The following is a 22,684-nucleotide window of genomic DNA, read 5'->3' on the forward strand; positions in this document are numbered from 1 at the left end:
AGGCGAGATCTGCCCTGTGAGTAGTGCAATATCGAGTCCTCTCAGCATGTCCTGGACTCAGGATGTTGCTGTGGTGGCTTTGATGCTGCTATGGTGGCTTTTCCAGAGATCTGAAGCCCAGTTACTCAGGGCTCATATACTCAGGAACGGTGCTCAGCTCAACCCTATGCTGCAGGGCCACAGAACGGAACCCAGCACACCTGCTGCTTCTGCCTCAGATGACTGGGTGCTGCAAAGCAGCCAGTGTCGTATGCACTTCTGGGTGCCGTTCCTGGGCAGAGCATATGCCTATCCTTGGGCTTCCACACTAGACACGAGAGAGAATTTTGTGTCAACTTGACTAGACTACAGTACCCTACATTTGGTCATACATCATTGTAGATGTTTCTGTGAATGTATTTTATGTATTTTTTATGACATCAGAGCCATGGGGGAGGGGGCAGTACAATGCCATTTGTACTGCCATTTAAAGATTTATTTGTTTTATGGATATGAGTACACTGTAGCTGTCTTCAGACACACTAGGAAAGGGCCTCAGGTCACATTATCGGTGGTTGTGAGCCACCAGGTGGTTGCTGGGAATTGAACTCAGGACCTCTGGAAGAGCAGTCAGTGCTCTTAACCGCTGAGCCATCTCTCCATCCCCCTGTGCTGCCATTTAAATCAGTAAACTTTGAGTATAATAGCCCCACCATGCTCCGTAACTCATCCAGTTAAAGGCCTTAATAACAAAATGCTGGGTTCCTCAAAGGAAGGAGTGCTGTAGCTTGTCAAAAGACCCCCAGTCATACAAAGACCACAGAGACCGCCATCGCTGCAAAACACATGAGGATTTATTTATCCAACATGTTAGGGACTCCCCTCTCAGCACGCAGGCCGGAGGAGAGACCCAGAACAAAGAAAGAACACACTTTTTATACCTTTGTAAGGGCCGGATATAGGCACCAGGGTAGTTTGGCTTATTTTAATTGGTGTAGCCAATAACCTTTTTAGACATTGGTTGGTTTGTATAGGGTGACTCTCATTTTGTCTGTCCTTGAGGTTTTTAGTGTGAGGTGGGGCAGGGGAGTTGTTAATCTTGTTTTGGAAGCTTAGTAATTTTGACCGTTAAAACTATGTTTTTATATTTGTTTAGTCAGCCAGCTTTCTTATCTGGCTCTGCACTTTGCCTGCTAGTACAGTTTGGAAAGTCCTTTTGGAGGGGAAAGGTACTGGGTAGTCTTGAATTAATTTTGGATATTACAGGAGAGCCCGCATAGCAGTTCTCCCTCTAGGCAGCCCCAACAGTGAATGTTGGATTTATACCTCCATGACAGCATGGACCAACTGGGTAAAGTAAATCTTTCTCCACTTGTCTGGATACCGATCTCTACATGCAATCAGTTCCGACTCTCTGGTGTACTTGACTGATAGACTGGAGTGAATCTGAAGTCAGAACATTCCTACGGGAGCTGGGGTGCTTCTGGCGGTGTCCGACCACATTGCATCACGTGGCATCACTGTCGTTTGCTTCTGTGCACACTAGATGTACACTGCACACATGCCGTCACACCAGGTGACATCACACCAGGTGACATCACCAAGCAGTGACAAAAATGCTTCCTTCCCTAAAGGCTTGAGACCGTTAAACTAGGAATTGCACGGTTTACACTGTGGATACAAAATTGTCTGCTTACAGAAATATAATTGTTTAATGACAGAAAACAAGTAATTTTAATATTTTCCTGTTGCCACTCCTCAACCTGTAAGGTACAAATTAGTATGTCTTTGGATTGTGGGGGATTAGAATATTTGAATTTAAAAGTTGGTGTTTGCCAGGCGTGGTGGCAGACTCCTTCAGTCCCAGCGCTTGGGAGGCAGAGGCAGGTGGATCGGTGATTTCAAGGCCAGCCTGGACTAAATAGAGTTCTAGGACAGCCAGAGCCACAAAATAGAGAGACTCTGTCTCAAATAGACACAAATGAAAATTGCTACTTAAATTGCTGACTTTGGGATTCATTAAAAAAAAAATCTCCCTCTCCCTCCCCCTCCCCCTCCCCCTCTTTCCCTTTGGCTGGTGGACATCTGCCCTATTCTTGTTCTGCCCAGCCATTGGTTGATCAGCATTTATTGACAAGGCAGAGAATAAATGGTCAGGACTGTTTACACAAACTTGAGGCAGGGGATTGTTGGTATAAGCATTACAATGCTGTGTATGTGAATCCAGAGAAGTGAGCATTTGGATAACAAGGGGGTAAACTTTACACTGTGTACAAAAACATTGTTTCTACGGCCCTTCCCCTTCCAGGGCGAGAGAGGCCCCCTGGGTTCCCTCTGAACAGCTAAGCCTGGTTCCTAGGTTTGCAACAAAATTATTAAAGCAGGGAACAGGGGGCAGACCCTCTTACTTCAAGCCCACCATGCCACACACTTTCAATAAATAGGCTTTTAAAATGATAATACGAGTAACAGAGATATATGTGGTTGCATAAAATATTAAAAGAAAATTTAGTGATACAAGATGGAGCCTTGTTGCAGGGACACCCTTGGGTCAGAATCGGAAAATGGGCTCTGGACTGGGAGGAGGGAGCCAGCTTAGAAGAACCCGGAGTTCTTTCAAAGGAATCACCTAAGGGTACAAGTTCAGAAAGAGGGAAGTGAAGAGATGGGGACATTTGCACACGCCCTCTTCTGCTGCTTCCCTGGGGAGGGAGAGGGGCGGGGTGGGAGGAGGCTGTAGATTTGAGTTGGCTTGGGAAGTAAGTTAGGCCCCACATGAAGTTCATGGTTATGAACCTAAGATGGTGGATCCCAGACCAAGGATACTCAGTTGCATCCTGCCCAGTGACATTGTGAGTCATGAAGAATGGTTCTAGTCAGTGAGGAAGTTTAGCCAAGGGGGCTGTGATGAGAAGGACCAACCCAAGACCATTAAGAATTTGAGATGGAGGTGACTAGGTGAATCAAATTAGTCTCAGAAAGGTGTTTCCTCTTCAATGTTCTTAGATTTTCTGTAGATAAGGGAAGAGACAATAAAAGGGGGCTGAGAAGATGGAAGATGCAACTGCCGACGGGAGCAGCTGTGGCCACACCTAGAGTCTAGCTTTGTCAGACCCACTCCAGGCACCTGGCTTCCAGAGCTGTAGAAGCAGCTGCAGGGTGGGGTGGTCGAGCCTTGGTAGGGCAGACATCATGGGGGAACAAAGAAACAAACCCTCGAGACCAGCACCAAGAGCAAATGCACGGGCCCATAGATGCTGTGCTCAGAACAGTGAGCAGCCCAAGCGTCCGTTGCTGTCACAGTGTGACCGCGATACACACCTGCATGGCCTGTGGCCACCACCTTTAGCTTTGGTGAGAAAGAGGAGGACAACAGGCAAGCTGCAGCTACATTAATGAAGGAGGGAGGGAGGGAGAGGTGGGAGGGAGGGAGGGAGGGAGGGAGGGAGGGAGGGAGGGAGGGAGGGAGGGAGGGGGAGGGAGGGGAAAGGACAGACAGAGTTGGGAAGGAAGGCACTGCCAGGTACTTCCAACCTTTCATTTTGTCTTCTATAGAATTCTACAGAATGGTGCAATCAAGTTTGGTTTTTGGTTTGTTTTTTGTTTGTTTGTTTGTTTTTAATCATACAAATAAAAAATTCTTAATGTTTTAAGTAAGTTTACAATTTTGTGTTGGATTCTATGCAAAGCCTATGTAAAGCTCTCAGAGGCGGTATGTAGGGTCTGTGAGGGTTGGGCCCCTCTGCATCTAGTCCTCCTTAGGTTCCCTCCTATGTTTCTGGGGTCTTCCCCACTTCCTTCTCTCCCTTTGAGAACTGATAAATAGATCTCACGCTCCATTTTCTTTCTTTTAAAAACATTTTATTTTATTTATTTGTGTGTATGTGTGTATGCATGTATGCATGTGTGTGTGGCCGTTGTGTGTGTATGTGTGTGGAGGGGTCTATGTTGGTCCCTGGTGGTGGTCACAGAAGCTGAGGAAGTCCCTTCTCTCCTTCCATCACGCGGGGACCTGAGGATGCGAGTCTGGTCGTCCTTCTCAGCTTAAGTGCATTTACCTACCTGGCACTTGGCTGGCCCCTATCCAACTCTGTGTCTGAGTTAAGATTTTCTCACATGGCTAAAAGGCACATTGTGGGCTCTAGCTGTATACACTCCACCCCTCCCTTTGTTCACTTTGAAGCTGGAAATTCATGTGGTTGTTGAAACAGGGTCTCACTACGTAGCCTTGGCTGACCTGGAAACTGCCATGTAACCCAGGCAGACCTCAAAGTCACGGAGATGTCTGCCTCTGCACTGAGATTAAAGGTCTGCACCACCACACCTGCCTGGAAATCCCTGTTTTAAATGGTAATTCTCCTTCCTTCCTCCTCCCCCCATCCGCCCCCCAACCATTGTTATTTTGAGGTACAATTCTAAGTTGTTTCAGGGGTGGTGTCTATTCATCTCTCAAAAGGAGCGTCACTGGCGGTTCTAGAAGCCACCAGGTGTGGGTCAAGAGTCCTTAAGGGTGGCCTTTTCAAACCCACTGCCTCGTAACATAGTTTGGATCACACATCCCTTGCTTCTGAACTTGTGGATGAACACATGCCCCTTCCCCATCGGCTGGCGGAAGCGTCAAGCTCACACTCTGCCCATAAGAATCCAGATTTCTTTTTCCTCCTGGAGAAATATTCCTGTGTCCGGATTCCCAGATGCTTCCAGCCGGTCCTCCCCACCTAGTGGCCTGTCCCCTTCCCAGGGTCACTCAGAGAGTGGGGCTCTTAGAAATTTAATGGAGGAGAGAGGAAAGCTGGAGTGAGAAGGGAGAGAGAGCATTGAGCCCTCCACAGCACTTCCTCTCAAAGGCACGCTGGTGCCCACGAGGCCCTCCCTTACAGCAGGATGGACAGCGTTTGAATCCACGTGGCTCGCTGTGCCCTCTCCACCTTCTCCTAGTCTAACTCACAAGGGTGCACACCCCCTTTCTGCTCATTTCGATCGCAGTCTGAGCATCACCAAGCTCTGATGGGAGTCAGTTCCTCCCACCCACTGCCAAGCAGAGATAGATGAATGGTAGGGGTGGAGATGCCCAAAGTCCTTTTAGAAAAGAAGCAGCCTCTGGACCCAGATGTTCCCCACCCCCACAGCAGACTCCAGCCCTTCCTTCTTTTGAAAGTGGGTTTGGTCAAGCAAAAAGAGTTCCTGTTGGCTAAAGTGGGGTTCAAAGAGGTCTTTTCCCTGGCTCATATGACTCAGAGCCTATCGAAATTTGAAGACCTAAGCCTGATACCCCCCTCCCCCCACCCCCGGGAAATCGTGGAGGGTTCTGAAGGCATCCCAGACAGACTCAATGCAGCTGCCTAGGAACCTGAGCCCCTGCTCTGGCAGATGTGGGGGCAGTAGAGCTTGAGTCCTCTCCTCCTGGAAAGGGTTCTGAGGCCCAGTGACTCCTCGGTGAGTGGAGACTGAAGAGCAGCCGGAAGCTGTGTCAGAATTGTGGGAAGAATGGGGCACAGCAGGGCACGAGTCATCTTAATTCTACCCAGAAGTCTTAGGTCGGATCATGTGTCCTAAAGCTGGACAGGTGCTAGAGGGGGTCTAGGGGTAAGGGGGTGTTCCTTACTGCTTTTCAATGTGAGAATTGAGGGATCAGCTACAGGCTACAGGAAGAGCTGGAAGGTCACAAGGTCTCTGGAGGAAGGGGACCAAAACAACTGTGTTGGTTGCTTCTTTTTTGTTTTTGTTTTCCCATGTTGAGGTTTGAATCTGGTCCATGCATCTGCTACAAAAGTTCTTGATCACAGAGCTACATCCCTAGTTTGTTTGTTTGTTTGTTTGTTTTTTTAAAAAAAGATTTATTTATTTTATGTATATGAGTGTTTTGCTTACATGTACATCTGTGCACCACATATGTTCCTGGTACAGAGGTCAGAAGAGGGTGTCAGATCCCCTGGAACTGCAGCTGGGGATGGTTGTGAGCCACCATGTGGGTACTGGGAATTGAACTGGGATCCTCAGCAAAAACTAGTGTTCTTAACCATGGAGCCAACTCTCCAGCATCCCTAGCTTGCTTTTTACTTTTTTTTTAAATTTTGAGACAGGATCTTGCCAAGCCGCCCAGCTAGCCTTAAAGGCTGCCTGGCCTCGTCAGCTTTCAGCAAACAGCCCGCCCCTGTTCCACAGCACGCCTCCTCCTCCTGATCCACCAGAATATTGCTGAGCATTGTCGAAGAGCAAGCTTCTTTCTTTTGAAAGTGGGTTTGGTCAAGCAAAAAGAGTTCCTGTTGTCTAAAGTAGGGTTGGGAGAGGTCCTTTCCCTGGCTCATATGACTCAGAGCCTATCAAAATTTGAAGACCTAAGCCTGATTCTCCCTGGGAAATAGTGGAGATCCCAGACCCCTCGTCCACTCTGGAGCCAGGAGACAGTAGAAGGATGCCCTGGGGCCAGCTCCATACTGATTATGCTCTTCATCAACACTGTTTGGCCACCACGGTATCCAGGTGTGGAAGGTCCTGGGAAGGACCCTTGTGTGACTATTTGTGAACATAGATCTTTGCATTTTGCAGGCCAGAGTTTGGCTATGAGAAGGTTGGGGGGAGGCGTGGAATGTGCATTCTATTCACATCTTGGTTTCTGTAGCACTCCACAGGTGATTTCCAGAGGAGGTCTGGGAACACAGAGTGAGCTGGCTCACTCCCACCTCGTCTCTGTGGTGGTCTAGCCTGGGCCAGAAGGGGAGGAGTCGGGTACATGAAGATGTGCAGAACTTGGTGCCAATCCCCCAGGGAAGGCCGTAGACCTTTGAGACCTTCGAAGACTCCTCAGAATCCTCCTGGATTTTACTCCATGCCAAAAGGCCTCTCTCCTCCAGGCTGCCTGAGAAGTCAACAGTGAGAAGTCAAGGCTGGGTTTAGATTAGGGTCACAAGTGCTACAGGGGGGTGGGGGGGGGCCTGGGTGCCTGGCAGTACCCGAGTGCCCAGCAATGCCCTGCTTTTTCTTCCACTCCTCCTCCAAGCCTTGGCGGGAACCACAGATCCCCTCTGCTCATTAGGGAGAGCCCCTACTCATGTGGTAACCAGGCTCAGGCTCAACCATGGGACCCCAGAGCTTTCCCCAGCTCCCAAGAGCAGACCCGTCCATGTGTGTTTGTGGAATTAAGGTGCACTTTATGTGTGGTGGAGAGTATAATGTGGCAAACAGAAAGCATGAAGCAGGTGCAGCCACAGAAGTCTCTCAGAGAGGCCCTGGGGGAGGGACACAGAAGAGAGAGGTGTGTGTGTGGATGTCTGTCCAGAAGCTGAGATGGGATTTCCACACTCTTCACCATCAGTGTCCCTCCCAGTCCCTGCACCATCAAATAGCTCATCCCAGGCCTCATTAACAACCCCTTGCTTGTCTGTTTCCTCTATTAGCCTGTGGGTTTCTGGAAGGAAGAGAAATGTCTCACTTCTCTTTATAGTCTAGTGAGTAGCACTTGTTACATACATAGTAGATAGTTAGAAACAAGGATGTTTGAATGGGTGGATGGATGGATAGATAGATGGGTGGATGGATAGATGGATGGATGGATGGATAGATAGATGGGTGGATGGATAGATGGATGGATGGATGGATGGATGGATGGGTGGGTGGATGATGTGTGTGGTTTTCCCATCAATTATATTATAGGTTTAAGAGAACCAAGGTGTGATGGTTTATATATGCTTGGCTCAGGAAGTGGCACTATTGGGAGGTGTGGCCATGTTGGAGTAGAAGTGTCACTGTTGGGTGTGGGCTTAAGACCCTCATCCTAACTGCCTTGAAGTCAGTCCTCTACTAGCAACCTTCAGAATGAGATGTAGAACTCTCAGCTCTGCCTGCACTATGCCTGCCTAGATGCTGCCATGCTCCCACCTTGATGATAATGGACTGAACCTGTGAACCTGCAAGTCAGCCCCAATGAAATGTTGTCCTTATAAGACTTGCTTTGGTCATGGTGTCTGCTCACAGCAGTAAAACCCTAACTAAGACACAAGGTCATCTCTTTTTCCTTTTGTGTCTGGTGTATTGTCCACTTTAGGGCCTTGCCATGACTGAACTCTATCCCTTGAAAAGTCATAGATTGACAGCCTAATCCTGGGGGTGTCAGTATTTGCCAATAATATTTAAGGAGGTAAAGATGTTAAAAGGAGTCTGTTGTTAGAGGCCTCCAGTCTGTCTGTCTGTTTGGTTTTTGAGATAAAGTCTTATGTATCCTGGGCTTGCATGGAACTCAGTATGTAGCTGGAGATGTCTTGGGACTCTCCCTTGCTCCTGCCTCCACCTGCCCAGCACTGGGACCCCAGGTGGGCATCCCTGCAAGTAGCTTATATATTGGAAGCCTCCACCGGCTGCGCTACATCCCACCCCAGCCCTGTCTCCTTCACACAAAAGGAGATCGTGAAACAGAGAGACTGCAGGGATGTGCCAGCCCAAAGCAAAGGCAATGTGAGGACCCCTCGCTGCAAGCCAAGAACGGTCCTATGAAGAACCAACCTGCCTCAGAATTCCAGCCCGGGGGACTGAGAGAAGGCTGTCGTTTCTCTCACCATATTCTGTCATGTTTTTCTGCAGCAGCTCAAGCTGACTAAAGTAGGCCAGGCCTTATCCTGACTCCAGCCCCAGGGCTCATGTAGGGTGTGCCGTGAACAGCCTGGCAGACGCTCCAACGGCCCTGACACTGCTCAGATGTCCACAAGCCCAGCTATGGGGTACCTGCAGCCTTACCAGGGATGGTGTTGTCCAAGACGAAGCCCAGAAATCCACCGACAAACATGCCTGTGGTCAGGAGCACCTGGATGACCTGATCCAGCTGGAGAATCCCTGGAATGCGACAAAAGTGATGGTTCGGTTCCAGGGGACCAAGGGCCACCCTGCTTCACACCCGGAGCAGTGACAGGCCCGAGACAGCACTCACCTGTCTGCAGCTTCTCAGGGTTCTTGTTCACCCAGTTGGGGATGGCGAGCCCACAGTAGATGGAGAAGCCAAACACGAAGAGGTTCCTGGATGAATTCATGTCCACATACTGTGGGAGAAAGGATGCCCGAGTTCATCAGGGCCCTAGACACCTTTACGCATGTGCATAAGGCTGGCTTTGAGGGTTAGCGTGCAGTTGTCTGTTTCTTTCTTGTATGGGAGGTGGGGGGGAGGATCAGTGTGCCTCTTAGGACCACGCCCTCCTCTCCCTCGGCTCCTCCCACTTTGTGCTCCTCTCATCATCTTCCCTTCTTCTCTTCTCCTCCTCTCCTGTCCCTCCCCCACGCAGCTCCACCCCAGGACTCCTCTCAGGGTGGGCGGCACTGATGTTCACTGAGGTGCCTCACCTGCAGGTTGGAGATCCCCACGGCGCTGATGATCCCGAACATGACAAGGAACATGCCGCCAATCACGGGGGTAGGGATGGTGGCGAACGCCGCGCCGATCTTCCCAAACATGCCCATCACCAGCAGCACACAGCCCGCGGCAACAATCACCATCCTGCTCCCGACCTGCACACCCAGAGAGGAGAGTGGTTCTACTTCCCTACCACAGCACACACTCCTCCAAAGACATGAATCACATTACAACTTCCCACACCTATCCCTAGTCCACATCACCATGCTGATACACATTACTGGATACAGGAAAGGCCAGGGCAGGAAGGAAGTGCTGAGGGACCCTTCTGTGCATCCCTGATTCTGTAGAAGAGAATACTGAAGCCCAAAGGAAAGAAAGGAGCCTCACACAAAGCCAGGGTCTCCTGCATCCGGCTGTCATCCGCCCTCTGGGTTTTATTCTCAATGCCCACCTCAATTCCTGTGTCATCTGGTGTTTTGTAAATGGAGCATCTAATGTCCCAGCAGGAAGGACAGTTTTGGGACAGTAGGCACTGAGGGATGCTCTATGGTGGTTGGCTAGTTTGACCAGTCAGAAGAATTCAACCCATATATAAGGACAGAAGGGGCAAGAGAGAGCCATGTACACAAAGATTTGGTGGGAGAATATTCTAGAGAGAAAGTGGTTCATGTGAGCTCTACTATGGGAAAAGCAATTTTAAAGCACGAGGAAAATCAGTGCACCTGGGCTACAGTGCCCGGGAGAGTGGAGGGAACCCGCCAAGGGACAGGCTCCAGCCTGCAGGGCCTTGGGGGCTCAGGAGTGGGCAGAAACAAAATGTGCCCTACAATGGTTCTCTAAGGAAAGTACTTCTGATACCTGGTGCAACATGTGGATGAGGTTTGTGGTAATTTAAAAAAATGTTTAAAGCCCCCGTAGGCTCATGCTTGGTTCCCTACTTGTAGTGCTGTCTGGAGAAGTTATGGAACATTTAGGAGTCTTCTGCTGATGGGTGGGCTTTTATAGCCTTGTGGTCCTAAGCCTGTTCTCTCTCTGTCTCTGTCTCTGTCTCTCTGCCTCTCTGTGTCTCTGTCTGTCTGTCTCTGTCTGTTTTTCTGTCTCTCTCTGTGTGACTGTCTCTCTGTGTTTCTCTATCTCTCTATGTTTCTGTCTCTGTATTTCCCTGTCTCTGTCTATGTCTCTCTCCTCCTCTGACTCCCTCCCTCCCTCTCTCTCCCTGGTTAAAATGCCACCATGCCATGCCTTCCTGGTCATGAGGGCAATAGTCCTTTGGGACTACATATTAAACACCTTCTCCCTCAAGTTGCTTCTAGCCCTGGTATTTTATCACAGCAATGAATGGTAACTGACAGACACCTTGGAGGCCGTGTGCTAGGAGACACAAGCCAGCCAGTCACGAAAGTCACATAACATGTCTCCATTGACAGGAGGTCTCCAGGGGCTCCAAATCCATGGAGCCAGGGAGCTCAAGAGGTTGCCAGTCTCTGGGAAAGGAGGAGCTGGGGTGGGGGAGCAGAGAAGAGGATTGGGGGCGGGGAGCAGGAACGAGAGGAAGAGAAGAAGAACAAGGACGTGGGACGAGGAAGGCCAGCAGCTGCAGTACAATGTCAGCATGCTTAACACTCCAGTGCTGAGGAGGCTGAGATAGAAGGTACAGACATTTGGGGCTAGCCTAGGCTACATGATGAAATTCTTTATCAAAACGATGGAGGGGAATAATGTCAAAGTATCTATGTATGAAATTGCATTAAAATATATATGTTTTTTAAAACTACCATACTAACCATTTAGAAATGGTCATAATGGTAATTTTCATGTTTTAAAAAAAATTTTACTACAGTAAAAATAAGACCAAGAGAAACCTTCACTCCTTCACTCCTTCACCGGAGGGCTTTAAAGCAAGGTGGTGACTCCCAGTCTCAAAGCTTCCCCAGGATGGCCATTTCATCACAACTCCTCAGCAGACCTCCTCAGCAAGCAACTGTTACAGCGTGTGTGAACTCTGATTTCTCCTTTGCCTGTGTGGAGGTCATGTAACATCCAAACCTATCCCACACATCATTTCCTATTTCTAGACAGAATTTTTTTTTTTAATTTGGGGGGTGGCAGGGTGGGGATTGAGAATGGGTTTCTCTGTGTAGCCCTGGCTGTCCTGGAACTCGCTCTGTAGACCAGGCTGGCCTTACACTCAGAGATCTACCTCCTTCTGCCTCTCAAGTGCTGGGATTCAAGGAATGCAGGTCTATCCAGAATGTTAAAGGGAGACTAAAATCTTACAAGATTCCCTTAGTTCACTTCAATAGAGGGCTGATTACTGCCATGAAACCTGTCTGTAATACACACACGGGCACATAGATACCCAGAAAGCCATACAGACTCACAGAGACTCTCTCTTTTCTTGTTTCTCCCTTCCCCTCTCTCCTTCTCTGTCTGTCCAATTTCTTAAAGGATACCAGCATGCAGTCCCACCTGTGTGATATGGAAGAGGCTAGCGTTCTGGTGTGTAACAGTGTAAATACACTAAACTAAGCTTCCAGATAGTTAGGTTGGTGAGTTTCCATTTTGTGTTTTTCCCCACAGTGAGAAAATATTTTTCAAGGTATGTTAGTGTTAGCTAAAGTCCACTAATGCAGTAACCAGTGAACAGATTACAAATGCTCTTATTCTTCACTTTCCAGACTAAGAATCATCAGAAATGCTTTGTTTAATGCCTTTGCAGCTGACTGTGTGACTGCAGGTAAAACAGGTGGGTCTGTTAGGTCCAGCCTGTTGTGCCAAAGGTCTCACAAGGAGTGGCATGCCCAAGCCCATCACCGCAAGAGCTTGTCATGGAGACTGGGTCTCCGTTGGCCTCAGAACTGACGTCTTGGCAGACAGCTGTGACTTCCTAGAGAAGTGAGAGGAGCGTTGTGGCTTTCAGCCTGATCTCCCACTACACACCCCAACAGATACACAGAGAGATCCGCATGCACATACACTCACATGTACACAAACACACAGATACACACAGTCACATGCACACACATAGTTATACATACTCTCAAACAACACATACACGTGCATACACAGTCACTCGCACATGCACACACACACAGAGTCACATGTACACACATACTCACACAACATATACACATGAACACAGTCACTTGCACATGCACATGCTCACACATACACACATTCACACACATGCGCAGAGTCACATGCACACACATTCACACACACATTTACTACATACACACAGATACACACACATGCATGTGTACACACACTCATGCACACACAAACATACACACACACACACACACACACACACACACACACTAACCCATTGTTGCAATGCCTAAAAAGGCCACAGCAGGGAGTGTGAGCCATAAAAGCAAGTGGTCTTAGCACCTGTGCTCTATCAGTTGATCTAACCTCTTATTGATTCAGTTTGCCCTGCTCCTGTGGGCCTTTATTTCCTGCTTTTTCACTTCTCTTAAAAGGCCCCAGCTTAGAAACTATGCCCACCAAAATTTGTTTTGTTGATGGAATGTAATTTTCTGTTCTTCACAGGACGTGTACCCTTTAACAGGAAGGAAACGGTTGCTGCTTCAAGCTTATACAGCCAGCTGCTACATTTGTGGTGCACTCACAGCCTGGATGAAGGGCTCTGCAAGCCTTGGGAAAGCATCAAACCCTCTAGGCTTGTCGAGAACGGCAGTGGAGGTAGTTGGGGATTTGGTTGTGGATTTCAGCTCCAGCAGTAGCACGGGTCACTTGGGGTTCGGGAGCAGAAGGCACAATTCCTCCAGGATGCACACTGGAGCCATGGAGGGAGGGAGCCACAAGACACTGCAAGTTGGGATAATGAAACACCATCCTTCCTGGACTCTCTAGGAGGAAGTGGTGGGGCTGTGGAGGTGTGGAATAGATGTTACACAGAGACTAGTCAGAATTGGGCTCTAGAAACCGGGCAGTCAAGTTATGGGTGGAGTGGAGATGTGTAAGATCCTGCTAAGAGAGAATGTGAGGTCCTACTGGACAGGGACAGTCAGTCTGAGTCATCAGGAAGGGAGCCAAGAGGGACAGGCAGGGAGGCCTGTAGAGAAAGAAGAACCTAGAGGAATGTCTCAGAACGTCAAAGATGACATGAGTGGCGGAATGGGTTCCCTCAGACACAGACTGCAGAAGAATGGGTGTGTTTCAGAGGTCTCTGGCTGTCAGGGCCCTGGGGACCTGAGGTGGATCTGGCTAGGGACAGTTGAATAGTCAGGGCCGGGCTAAAGGCAATGTCTGTCCCACCACAACCAAAGAAGGCCACATATTGACATCAGGGTCATGACCCCTGCAGAGATAGCCCATTCTGAGCCCCTAGGCTAGTCATCCTCAGCCTCCATATTGCTTCGTCCCTCATTGCCACGTCATAACTGTAGTTTTGCTACTGTTATGGATTGTAATGTAAATATATGATATACAGGGTATCTGATGTGTGACCCCAAAGGGAAGCCATCATGTGTTGGTGGCACCTGTGGCTTTGCTGAGTCCCTGTAGGAAGGCCATATGTATTCGTGTATAGCCTTGCCATGCTTGGCAAGGGGACTTTGCAGAGGTGCCTGAGCTGGGACTGGTGAGCTAGGGATGGTCTCCTGGCTCACACTGGTAGTTCAGCATAACTCTGTGTGTTTTTTTGTGAGTAGGCAGTGTTTCACATCTGTGACAGGGGAACGAGGAAGAAGGAGCCACAGTCTAGGGACAGGACAGCCTGTAGAAGAGGCCTGCCTTAAGGAGTGTTTCTATGTCCATACCTCTGCTTTAGCCCCCATACAGTCCCCACCTCATTTCTGACTGCTAGATCAGCAGGGTGATATTGATCTAAACCCAGTCTTTGTGAGTTGTCACAGCTACAACAGGAAACTAGTTTGCAGGAACCCAGCCCCGCCCCAGGAACCCCATCAGTGGTCTTACCCTGGTGATGCCCAGCGCCCCGACGTTCTCACTGTAGGACGTGGTACCATTCCCAGTTCCCCAGGCCCCTGCCAGCAGGCAGCCAAGGCCCTCAATGCCAATGCCACGGTTGATGGCATGTTTTGGAGGGGGTGGGGCACCAACCAGCCGAGCACAGGCGTGATAATCGCCCACCGACTCCACCATGGAGGAGATCACTCCAGCAATGATTCCAAAGACTCCAGCCAGGCTGATGGTGGGGAGGCCCCACTGCCCTGCCAAGGGGACATAAGGGGACCCTGTCATTTCTTTGTCAGAAGGGTCTCTAGAAGCTTAACAAGGCTGGGAAGTTCTCAGCTGTCCAGAAGCTTTGGCAGCTTCTGCCCTGCCTTTCCACTCAGAGGGTAGAAATGGCGCCTCCTTCAAAGGGCACCTTGGAGTTGTTGGAAGGTAAAGTCTCGACTAGAAAGACATATCATGAACCAGGCTGGCCCAACCTTCAGCCCTGGTTACTTTCCTATACTTCAAGGTGAGACCAGAAGTAGACTAAAGGAAGCTCTGATCTCCCCCCAAAATATTCTAATTCAGCCCTAAGCCTACCAGAACCTATCATGAGACCCAAATATCTGCCTGGAGGTCAAGACGACCTCTCTTGCATCTTCCCTCACATACCCCAAGGCCAAGGGGTCCAAGACCAGGGGGTTCTGGGTAACATGGAGGCAGGTACAGGCCTTTTGCTAGTTCTGGGAAAACTCTCGGAATAATGGCATTTGGTCTACTGTTCCCAAGGGCTTTTTAGAACAACCACGGCTTAGTGGGTAATGAACATAATCCCAGCTTCTCAAGAGGATGGGGCAGGAGGACCACAAGTTAAAGGCTGGCCTGGGCTGTGGAGTGAACTCAAGGTCAGCTTGAGCAATTTAGCAGTACTTTGACTCAATATAAAAAGCAAAAAAGATAGCTGAGGCTTTATCTCAGAGATGTAGCAAACGTGGAACAAACATGGAACCTGGGCTCGTTTCCCAATAGCACATGCACACCTTAGAGCAGCCTGGGGCCTCACTCCTTACCCTGTTCTCTTAGGGGTTATACACGGTCTCCCTAGAGCCCATCTTTCCCTGCAATCTGTCCCCAACCCTTTCAACCCTTCATCCAGTGCCTTGCATCCCACAGATTGTCTGAGGAAGCCCGTGTCCCAGATCATAAGGACACCCATTTCTCCTCACCTGGGTAAGGGAAGCGGAACCAGGGGGCCTGGCTCAGGACGCTGCCTTTGGTGTCTGTACGGGCCATGTATCCATATGCCGTGGGGGACTCAGGGAGGGTGTTGGTGACAGTGAGCACGAAGCAAAAGAGCCACGAGAGGCACAGAGCTAGCAGTACCTGCCAAAGGGAGATGCCCTTCACACACTGCCTGCCCCACCCCTTCCTCTAGATGGGGGGAGGGGGTGGGGAGCTCTGAGAGGTGCTGTGTTACTGACTTTGCTACTGACAGTGGGAATCTGCTGTGTCCATGGGTAAATTAGCACATTAAGGGAGCAGACTAGAAACAGAGGCAGAAAATTCTCTATGGAAAGAGACCTTGGGCAGAGTGGGACAGAATGATGTTGAGTCGAGCCTGCGGCAAAAGGGTCACAATCTGGCTCTCACACTTGTCTTCATCTGTGCCATGGATTAAACCTGGTCCTCTAATAGAGCCTGAAACGAAGTGGAATCCCAGAATGCTTTGCGAATTCTCCCCCTGGGAGAGCATTGTGCGATATGAAGCTGTTCCTTCTGAGGGTCAGAAACAAGTGGCAGTATCTTTCTAGAAAGCTCTGGAAAAGGAGGTACCCGTAAGTCATCGGAAGTGAAGCCGCTGTTCTAAGCACTTGGCTATGAGAGCAGCCAGGAGCTAAGGCTGTTTGTCCCGAGGCAGTTCTCAGAGTAGGGACCTGAGATGGCACACCACCAACCACTAGGGGGTGTGACACCACACACATACACACACACCCCAGCCTCCTAAGAAGCCTCCCTCCAGAGAGGAGAGAGCATCGGTTTTGGAGCTAGCCGGGCATAGGGAGCTTTCCCTACCTGCTCCAGGTGAGCCAACCCAGAGTGAAAAGTGGGTGAGGGGCAGTTCTTACAGGGAAGACCTGAAACAGGTTGAACCTGGAGATGTGACACTTCTTCCTTCTTCCATAAACTGGCACAGGAACCATGACATTTTTGAGGTACTGAGAAAAGAGCACGATGAGGAAGATGGTCCTGAAACAGAAACAGATGGCCACGCCTACTTTGCTGGCCTGGGATCCTTGTGGTGAGTTCGCAAGGTACCCCAAGGAATGGGCCAGGAGGCTGAGCGATCACGTGCCAGTGGCAGCAGTGACTTTGCTGAATCCCTGTGGAAAGCACTGGCAAAAATCCTGCCATCCCTCGAGAGTGGTTGAGCCCTAGTGGCTGAAGGGAAATAATGGCCCAGGGGAATGTCACTTCCGGGAGACGGAGAGAAATGAACTGTGGCAGCGGATCGAGCCAGCTGTCACTGAGGCCAGAGTCAGAGATGTCTCCCAGGCAGTTCTGCATCCCTGGTGCCCCCCCCCCCCACGCGCACACACACACCTCCTCTCGGCCCACAAGGGGCAGAGTGAATGAGAAGAGCATCCCTAAGTTCAGTGTAAATGCTGGAGGCTTCACTTCCTCTGGAGTTTCCGCGAGCCTCCTTGGCTGTCAGTCACACCACCCGAGACCTGCACACACACAGCACCCTCTGACTCACGGCTGACTCCCAGTATTGCAGGTTGTTAGACCTCAGCCTTCTCTCATAGACTACAACAAGCCTGCAAGGTGGAACCGTTCTTTGTATCCTTCTCACCTCACCGAAATCCTAGCTGGCAGGGACCGGTAGAGCCAAGTTTTCATAAACACTACATGTTCTTATACACTGTTGTGATGAACAGGTTATCGATGTGAATCAATAAGAGTAAAACATCTAATAGTAACAATAAATTTTAAGTATCAACTGTGATGCTTTTTAAGGTATGGTAATGCCCATGGAAGTATTTATAAGCCACGAGGGTTTACCAATATCCTGGACTCCCGTAAGTGTCCCAAACAGGACTGAGATGGCCTGCCTTTCTCGGAGAATACTTACAGGGCAGAAATCCCCCAGTGGATCCCAGCATCACTGCCTGCAGAATCAAAGAGAGGCAGGGCCACGAGGGAAATGGTCGGCGCGATGGTCAAGGGGCCGATGAAGCGCATGAGAAAGCCGATGAGGCCCGAGAAACCCACTAGCATCTGGACACAGGAAGCCACCATGATAGCGCCCTGCAGCTGGAGGAAAGACGTGGGCCTCAGCAGGGACCGGGCCAGGCCACCCCACACTGCCCAACCTGATTACACCTGGGGATCCCCCAGGCAGCACAGAGGCCAAGATGGACCCTAAATTGGAACATCATTTGCAGGAGATGAAACTGGAATTTCATGTCATTTTGATGGGTCAGCGTACTTGACTCCTCTTTCTGTGTCTTTCAAAATTACCACCGAAAGTGTAAAGCCATTCCTAGCGTGTGGGCTGTTGAGGAGCCACGAACAGGCCAGGTTTGGGTGTGTGCTGCTCTATCTGTTGAGTTGAATGAGTCATTCTCCCTTTTTGCTTTAATGGTGTGGATGGAAACTACTCTTCTATTTTCAAATATTTTATTTTAGTTTGAGACGGGGTCTTGTGTGTGGGCATTTCATGTGTTAGCGATCTGAACTCAGGTGTCCACACTTGCATTTCACCCACCGAGCCGCCCAGCTGTCTCCCAGTCCTGCTTCTCTCTTATTGCTCTTACCGGCCTTTGTACTTGGTGTTGCCATTTCGTTGTGGGTGTCTAGCTGTGCACTGATGTTTAGCTAGCCCACTGAGGACTTCTGTGCTTTTCTTCAGTCTGTGTATTCCCCAACTCTAAACTATTCATCTTTGTCTCTCTTTAATATTGCTGTTTCTCTGTTTTCTCCACCACCTTCCTGAGTTCCTATTAGATAGATTTCCCTTCTAGCCCCACATTTTGTCACCTCAGTTTCAGGCTTTCTGCTCTCTACAGTCACAGCCACCTTCTCCCTGCTGACCCTTCACTTCTGAACCTCCTCTCGGCTGTGTCTAAATTCTTTTTATCCACTAAGCTCACTTTAAAACAGCATTTGAAAACATCATTTTATATATTGGCACTGAGTGGACTAGGGTCCATGTGCCATGACACTGGACAATAAACTTATTACTGGTTATCACTTCTGTCTCCTACATCCCCGCCCCTGCCACTATTTCTTTAAAAATAAAATCTCCGTTCACTTTTCTTTGATAGTTCTTCAAGCTCAGCTTTCCTGTGGCTGTTTTCACCAGTGACTGGCCCTGAGCTGCACAGTCAGCAACCACCTGTGGCTTCAGGAACTGAGGTGTGGAGAGAGATGAATGTAGTTCAGTTGACCCAGTCACGGGGATTCCATTCCATTCCAAGAGTGGATTAAATAACCAAGCACTGATCAATGACAGCAAAGAGGTCGGCATGACAGGGCTTTCTCTGTTAATCAATACTGGAGGAAACCGTGGCCAGCAGAAAGAGCTAATGATGAGGCACAGATAGAACTGGTCTTGTGGCTCATTATGCTGGGATTCTTGAGGGCCGTGTTAGAGAAATGGAAGGCGCACGCACACACACACACACACACACACACACACACACACACACACACACACACTGGACCACCAGAACCCAGCCCTAGGCCCTGTGTTATCCAGTAGGACTTGTAGATTTTCTGCGAATGTCCAAGAAAGAAAACATTTTTACAGGGGCTGGAGAGATGGCTCAGTAGTTAAGAGAACTGACTGCTCATCCAGAAGTCCTGAGTTCAAATCCCAGCAACCACATGGTGGCTCACAACCATCTGTAGTGGGATCCGATGCCCTCTTCTGGTGTGTCTGAAGACAGCTACAGTGTACTCATATACATAAAATAAATAAATAAATCCTTAAAAAAAAAAAGAAAGAAAGAAAAGAAAAAGACAAGGAAAACGTTTTGGACTGTGAGCACCACCTGTGCTTTCTGCCTCATAGTATTTTTTTTTTCCAAGCAACCTTTTCAGAATAGAAAAGTCATTCTTCGACCATGGCAATAAAAGAACGGGCCATAGAGGCTGGAGAGAAGGCTCAGTGGTTAGGGGCCCTTGCTGTTTTCATAAAGGACCCAGATTTATTTCCTAGCACCTATAAGCTGGCTAGCAATCACCTCTAACTCCAGTTTCAGGGGATCTGAAGTCCTCTTCTGGCCCATGAGGTCACTACATGCATGTGGTGTGCATACATGCATGCGGGGAAAACACTCATACACATGAAAATAAAAAATAAAACAGGCCATAGGTGAGATTTAGTCCAAGATCCCAATTTGCTGACTCCTGATATAGGTAGGGCTCCCTGCATGTCACAAATACACAAACCAATGCATTAAGTAAGTATGAATGTCACTTGCACTCTGCCTCCTGAACACACAAGAGTGGTGTCAAGGCCTGTCTATCCTCTGTTCCCGTGGTCTCCATCCACGCACACTCACACCACTGGAATGCCAGCTCCCACAATGGTCCACATTGACCTTTGTCTGTGTCCGTGGGATGAGTAAGCCGTCTCTCTTACAGGGAGTTGGATAACAACTATTAAGCAAATGCATCAACTTAGCAGCCAGCTCTCCCGTTACCTCTCGGATCCTCTTCTGCCACTCCTCGATGAATTCAGGAGAGCTGGTGTTCACCTGGCTGGCATTGAGAGTCCACTCTGGGCATTTCCAGGCAGGAAGAGAGAGCATGGCCAGAGAGGGAGCCACAAAGGCAAAGGTCCCTCCTTGAAGAATGGGCAGCCTAAAGGAGGGACAAAGGTGTGGTTACCACTAAGATCCTCCTACACTGGCCTGTCCCAAGACCTAAGGTGCTTTTAAGCCCAATCCCCAGCTCAGTGACAAGACATGGCCCCTGCTCCTTCAGTTGCAGGGAACTCCTGCTGAGGAGTTCCAAGGCAAGGCCATGAAGCCTGTGTGACTCTGGACAGTTAGCAGCAGTGGTCGGGGAAAAGGCATCCAGACCCGGGGTCAGGCTCTGAGGCCTGCGCGAAAGCAGCATGGAACCTGGAGAATACAGTAGGTACCACTCTCCACCTCAGGCCTGAAGCACCCTCCGTGACCCCAGCACAGTTCACACCATGCAGTTCTCCATCTCCTGTCCCCAACAAGTCGTTTCCACACTGTTGAGAGTTGTGCAGTGTCAGACTGGAGTTGCTGGATGCCTTTGTGTGCCTATGGGCCAAGGGCAGTCTCGGGCCTCTGCCCTCAGGTTCCTTCTCACACCAAGCTTGAGGGCCATTCTCCTATGCGTCACCTCCAGACAACCCTCACTCCTGGGGTGCTTCTTCCTCTATCCTCTGGGACAGCTAGCAGGGCTTCCCCAGACTGCTCAGAGCCTGTGCAGTAAGTAAGCAGCCTTTGACAACTTGTTCGACAGCAGGCCAGGTTCACCTACCTCATCCCATCTCTGGACAATAGAACTTGGGTGTATAGAGGACTCTGCCATCTTGAATACAGCTGTCACTGTAACCTACTGAATCTAGGCACTCATTGGGGGGAGGCAGTACAGGTTTGGAGGATGCATAGGTACATGTCTGCATATGTGGACCATCCTGAGTATGGGTCATTAGGCACTATCTACATTATTATTTCTTTAACTACCTGTCTATCTCGCCAGCCCTGGCATTACAAGTGCACATCACCACAGCTGGTTTTTGGTTGGTTGGTTGGGTGGGTGGGTGGGTTTTTGTTCATTTGTTTGTTTGTTTGTTATTGTTGTTTTATGGATCCTGGAAATCAGTTCTGTGTCCTTGCAAAGCAAGCAGAGTCACTATATATCTTTGAGCCCAGGTAGGGCCAACATGCAGCTAAAGTGTAGACACAAAACTCTAGCCATCAAGTTCCAAAATAAAATAGATCACAGGGTGCAGAGAGGGTTGGAACTTACAGATGGTATTGTAAAAGCTCTATGTACATGAATGTAGGCGTGTGGCTGTCTTCCTTTGAGAATCCTAAAGCTAATGTCCCAGAGTGTGGGGGCAGAAAGGAGAAAGCATGGTCTATGTTGTTGTATGGAAGGTAAGCATTGAACACATGATACAAGATACAGAGCTCCCAGTTCACCATTCAAGCATAATCCTACACATCTGATTCATCCATCAAATGCTCACCGAGGGCTTGCCATGTGGCAGGCCTAAGGTCCTGGGATCAGAGCTAGGATGGAGAGGTAACACCCACTTGTACAGTCATCATCCTTATCCACTTCTTCTCCATGGTTTCAGTTACATGAAGCCAAATGTACTCTGACAACATTAGCATTTATCTCAAGTCTTTAGGAAGAGATCATTATCATGATAAGGTATCATAATTATTATTATTATTATAGTCATATTTTATTATTGGTCATCGAATTAATCACCTACCATGCCTATTCATGAATCAAGCTCTATTACGGGTACATATGTACTGGAGAAAACATATCGTTACAGGGCTCAGCATTAAGAGCAATTCCAAGTGTCCACTGGGGTTTTGTAACTCATCCCTTCAGACAAAGGGGAACCAGCTCCACTCTTGCTGTCGTTTCTCTGGCAGGGCTACCCATGAAGCCCTGACCCCACAGAGTGACAATTCATAAGAACTTGCCATGTCTGGTCAGTATAAATATTCTGATTACACCTACAAACCACCCTCCTTGGGAGTGAGTCCTTGGGTCCTGGCCATTTCCTTATCACGGTGCCCAGGAGGGCAGGAATCCCTCCAGCCCTGAAACTGCCACACCAAAAGCTTGCAGACAGTTTTGGGTTTCTTCTTGTTTTGCATGTATGTCATAAAGCTTTTATAAATACCCATTGGTGTTTCATTAGGCCATCAAAGACACACATTTGTTCATGTGTTTCTATGGCTGGCCACCTTTACTATCTATAAACTCACTGCAGAATTTTGATATCACCAAAATCCAGTTCTAATAATTCTTGCCTAAAGATGCTGAACTTATTTTTTGTTTTATGTTTTATTTGTTTGTGTGTACGCACATATGTGTGTGGGAGCCAGGTAATGACCATCAGAAGGCAACTCTCTTCTTCTACCATTGTGGGTCTGGGGATCAAACCCAGGACTTCAGCCTTGGTGATCAAACGCCTTTACTCACTGAGCCATGTTGCTGGCCCTCATTTTCATTTTTAAAAAGTGTTTTCTAAGTTGGGAATATAGAACCTGCTGCTCTTCCAGGGGACCCAAATTTAGTTTCCACACACATATAGGGCAGCTCACACTGCCTAGTCTCCATTCGCTCTCGGGCAGTGCTGGAGTTTGTGAGCTAACCCAGATGTGCTTCTCTGCGCCTGTTGCCTGAGATACCACAATGCGTGTT

At 49.0% G+C, this 22,684-nt stretch overlaps 1 protein-coding gene across 3 annotated transcripts in view; it reads right to left on the reverse strand.

Moving 5' to 3' along the window:
- Window positions 1–5,787: 5,787 nt before the first annotated feature.
- Window positions 5,788–22,684, reverse strand: part of Slc23a4 (solute carrier family 23 member 4) — a 43,210-nt gene continuing 26,313 nt past the window's right edge. Inside the window, exons 4-12 of one of the 3 annotated variants that reach the window (XM_006506134.4) lie at window positions 19,957–20,116; window positions 17,379–17,560; window positions 16,372–16,492; window positions 15,472–15,628; window positions 14,267–14,520; window positions 9,307–9,471; window positions 8,900–9,008; window positions 8,710–8,805; window positions 5,788–6,838 (exon numbers count right to left, since the gene is read on the reverse strand). In XM_006506134.4, coding sequence (XP_006506197.1) covers window positions 6,582–6,838; window positions 8,710–8,805; window positions 8,900–9,008; window positions 9,307–9,471; window positions 14,267–14,520; window positions 15,472–15,628; window positions 16,372–16,492; window positions 17,379–17,560; window positions 19,957–20,116 — 1,501 coding nt within the window. In that variant the 3' untranslated portion in view covers window positions 5,788–6,581. Of the gene's footprint in view, window positions 6,839–8,709; window positions 8,806–8,899; window positions 9,009–9,306; window positions 9,472–14,266; window positions 14,521–15,471; window positions 15,629–15,826; window positions 16,314–16,371; window positions 16,493–17,378; window positions 17,561–19,956; window positions 20,117–22,684 lie in introns of those variants that run through there. The other 2 variants (XM_006506135.4, NM_001025573.2) reach the window with 2 other exon arrangements.

The sequence above is a fragment of the Mus musculus genome, chromosome 6, assembly GCF_000001635.26.
Source record: "Mus musculus strain C57BL/6J chromosome 6, GRCm38.p6 C57BL/6J".
NCBI lineage: Eukaryota > Metazoa > Chordata > Mammalia > Rodentia > Muridae > Mus > Mus musculus.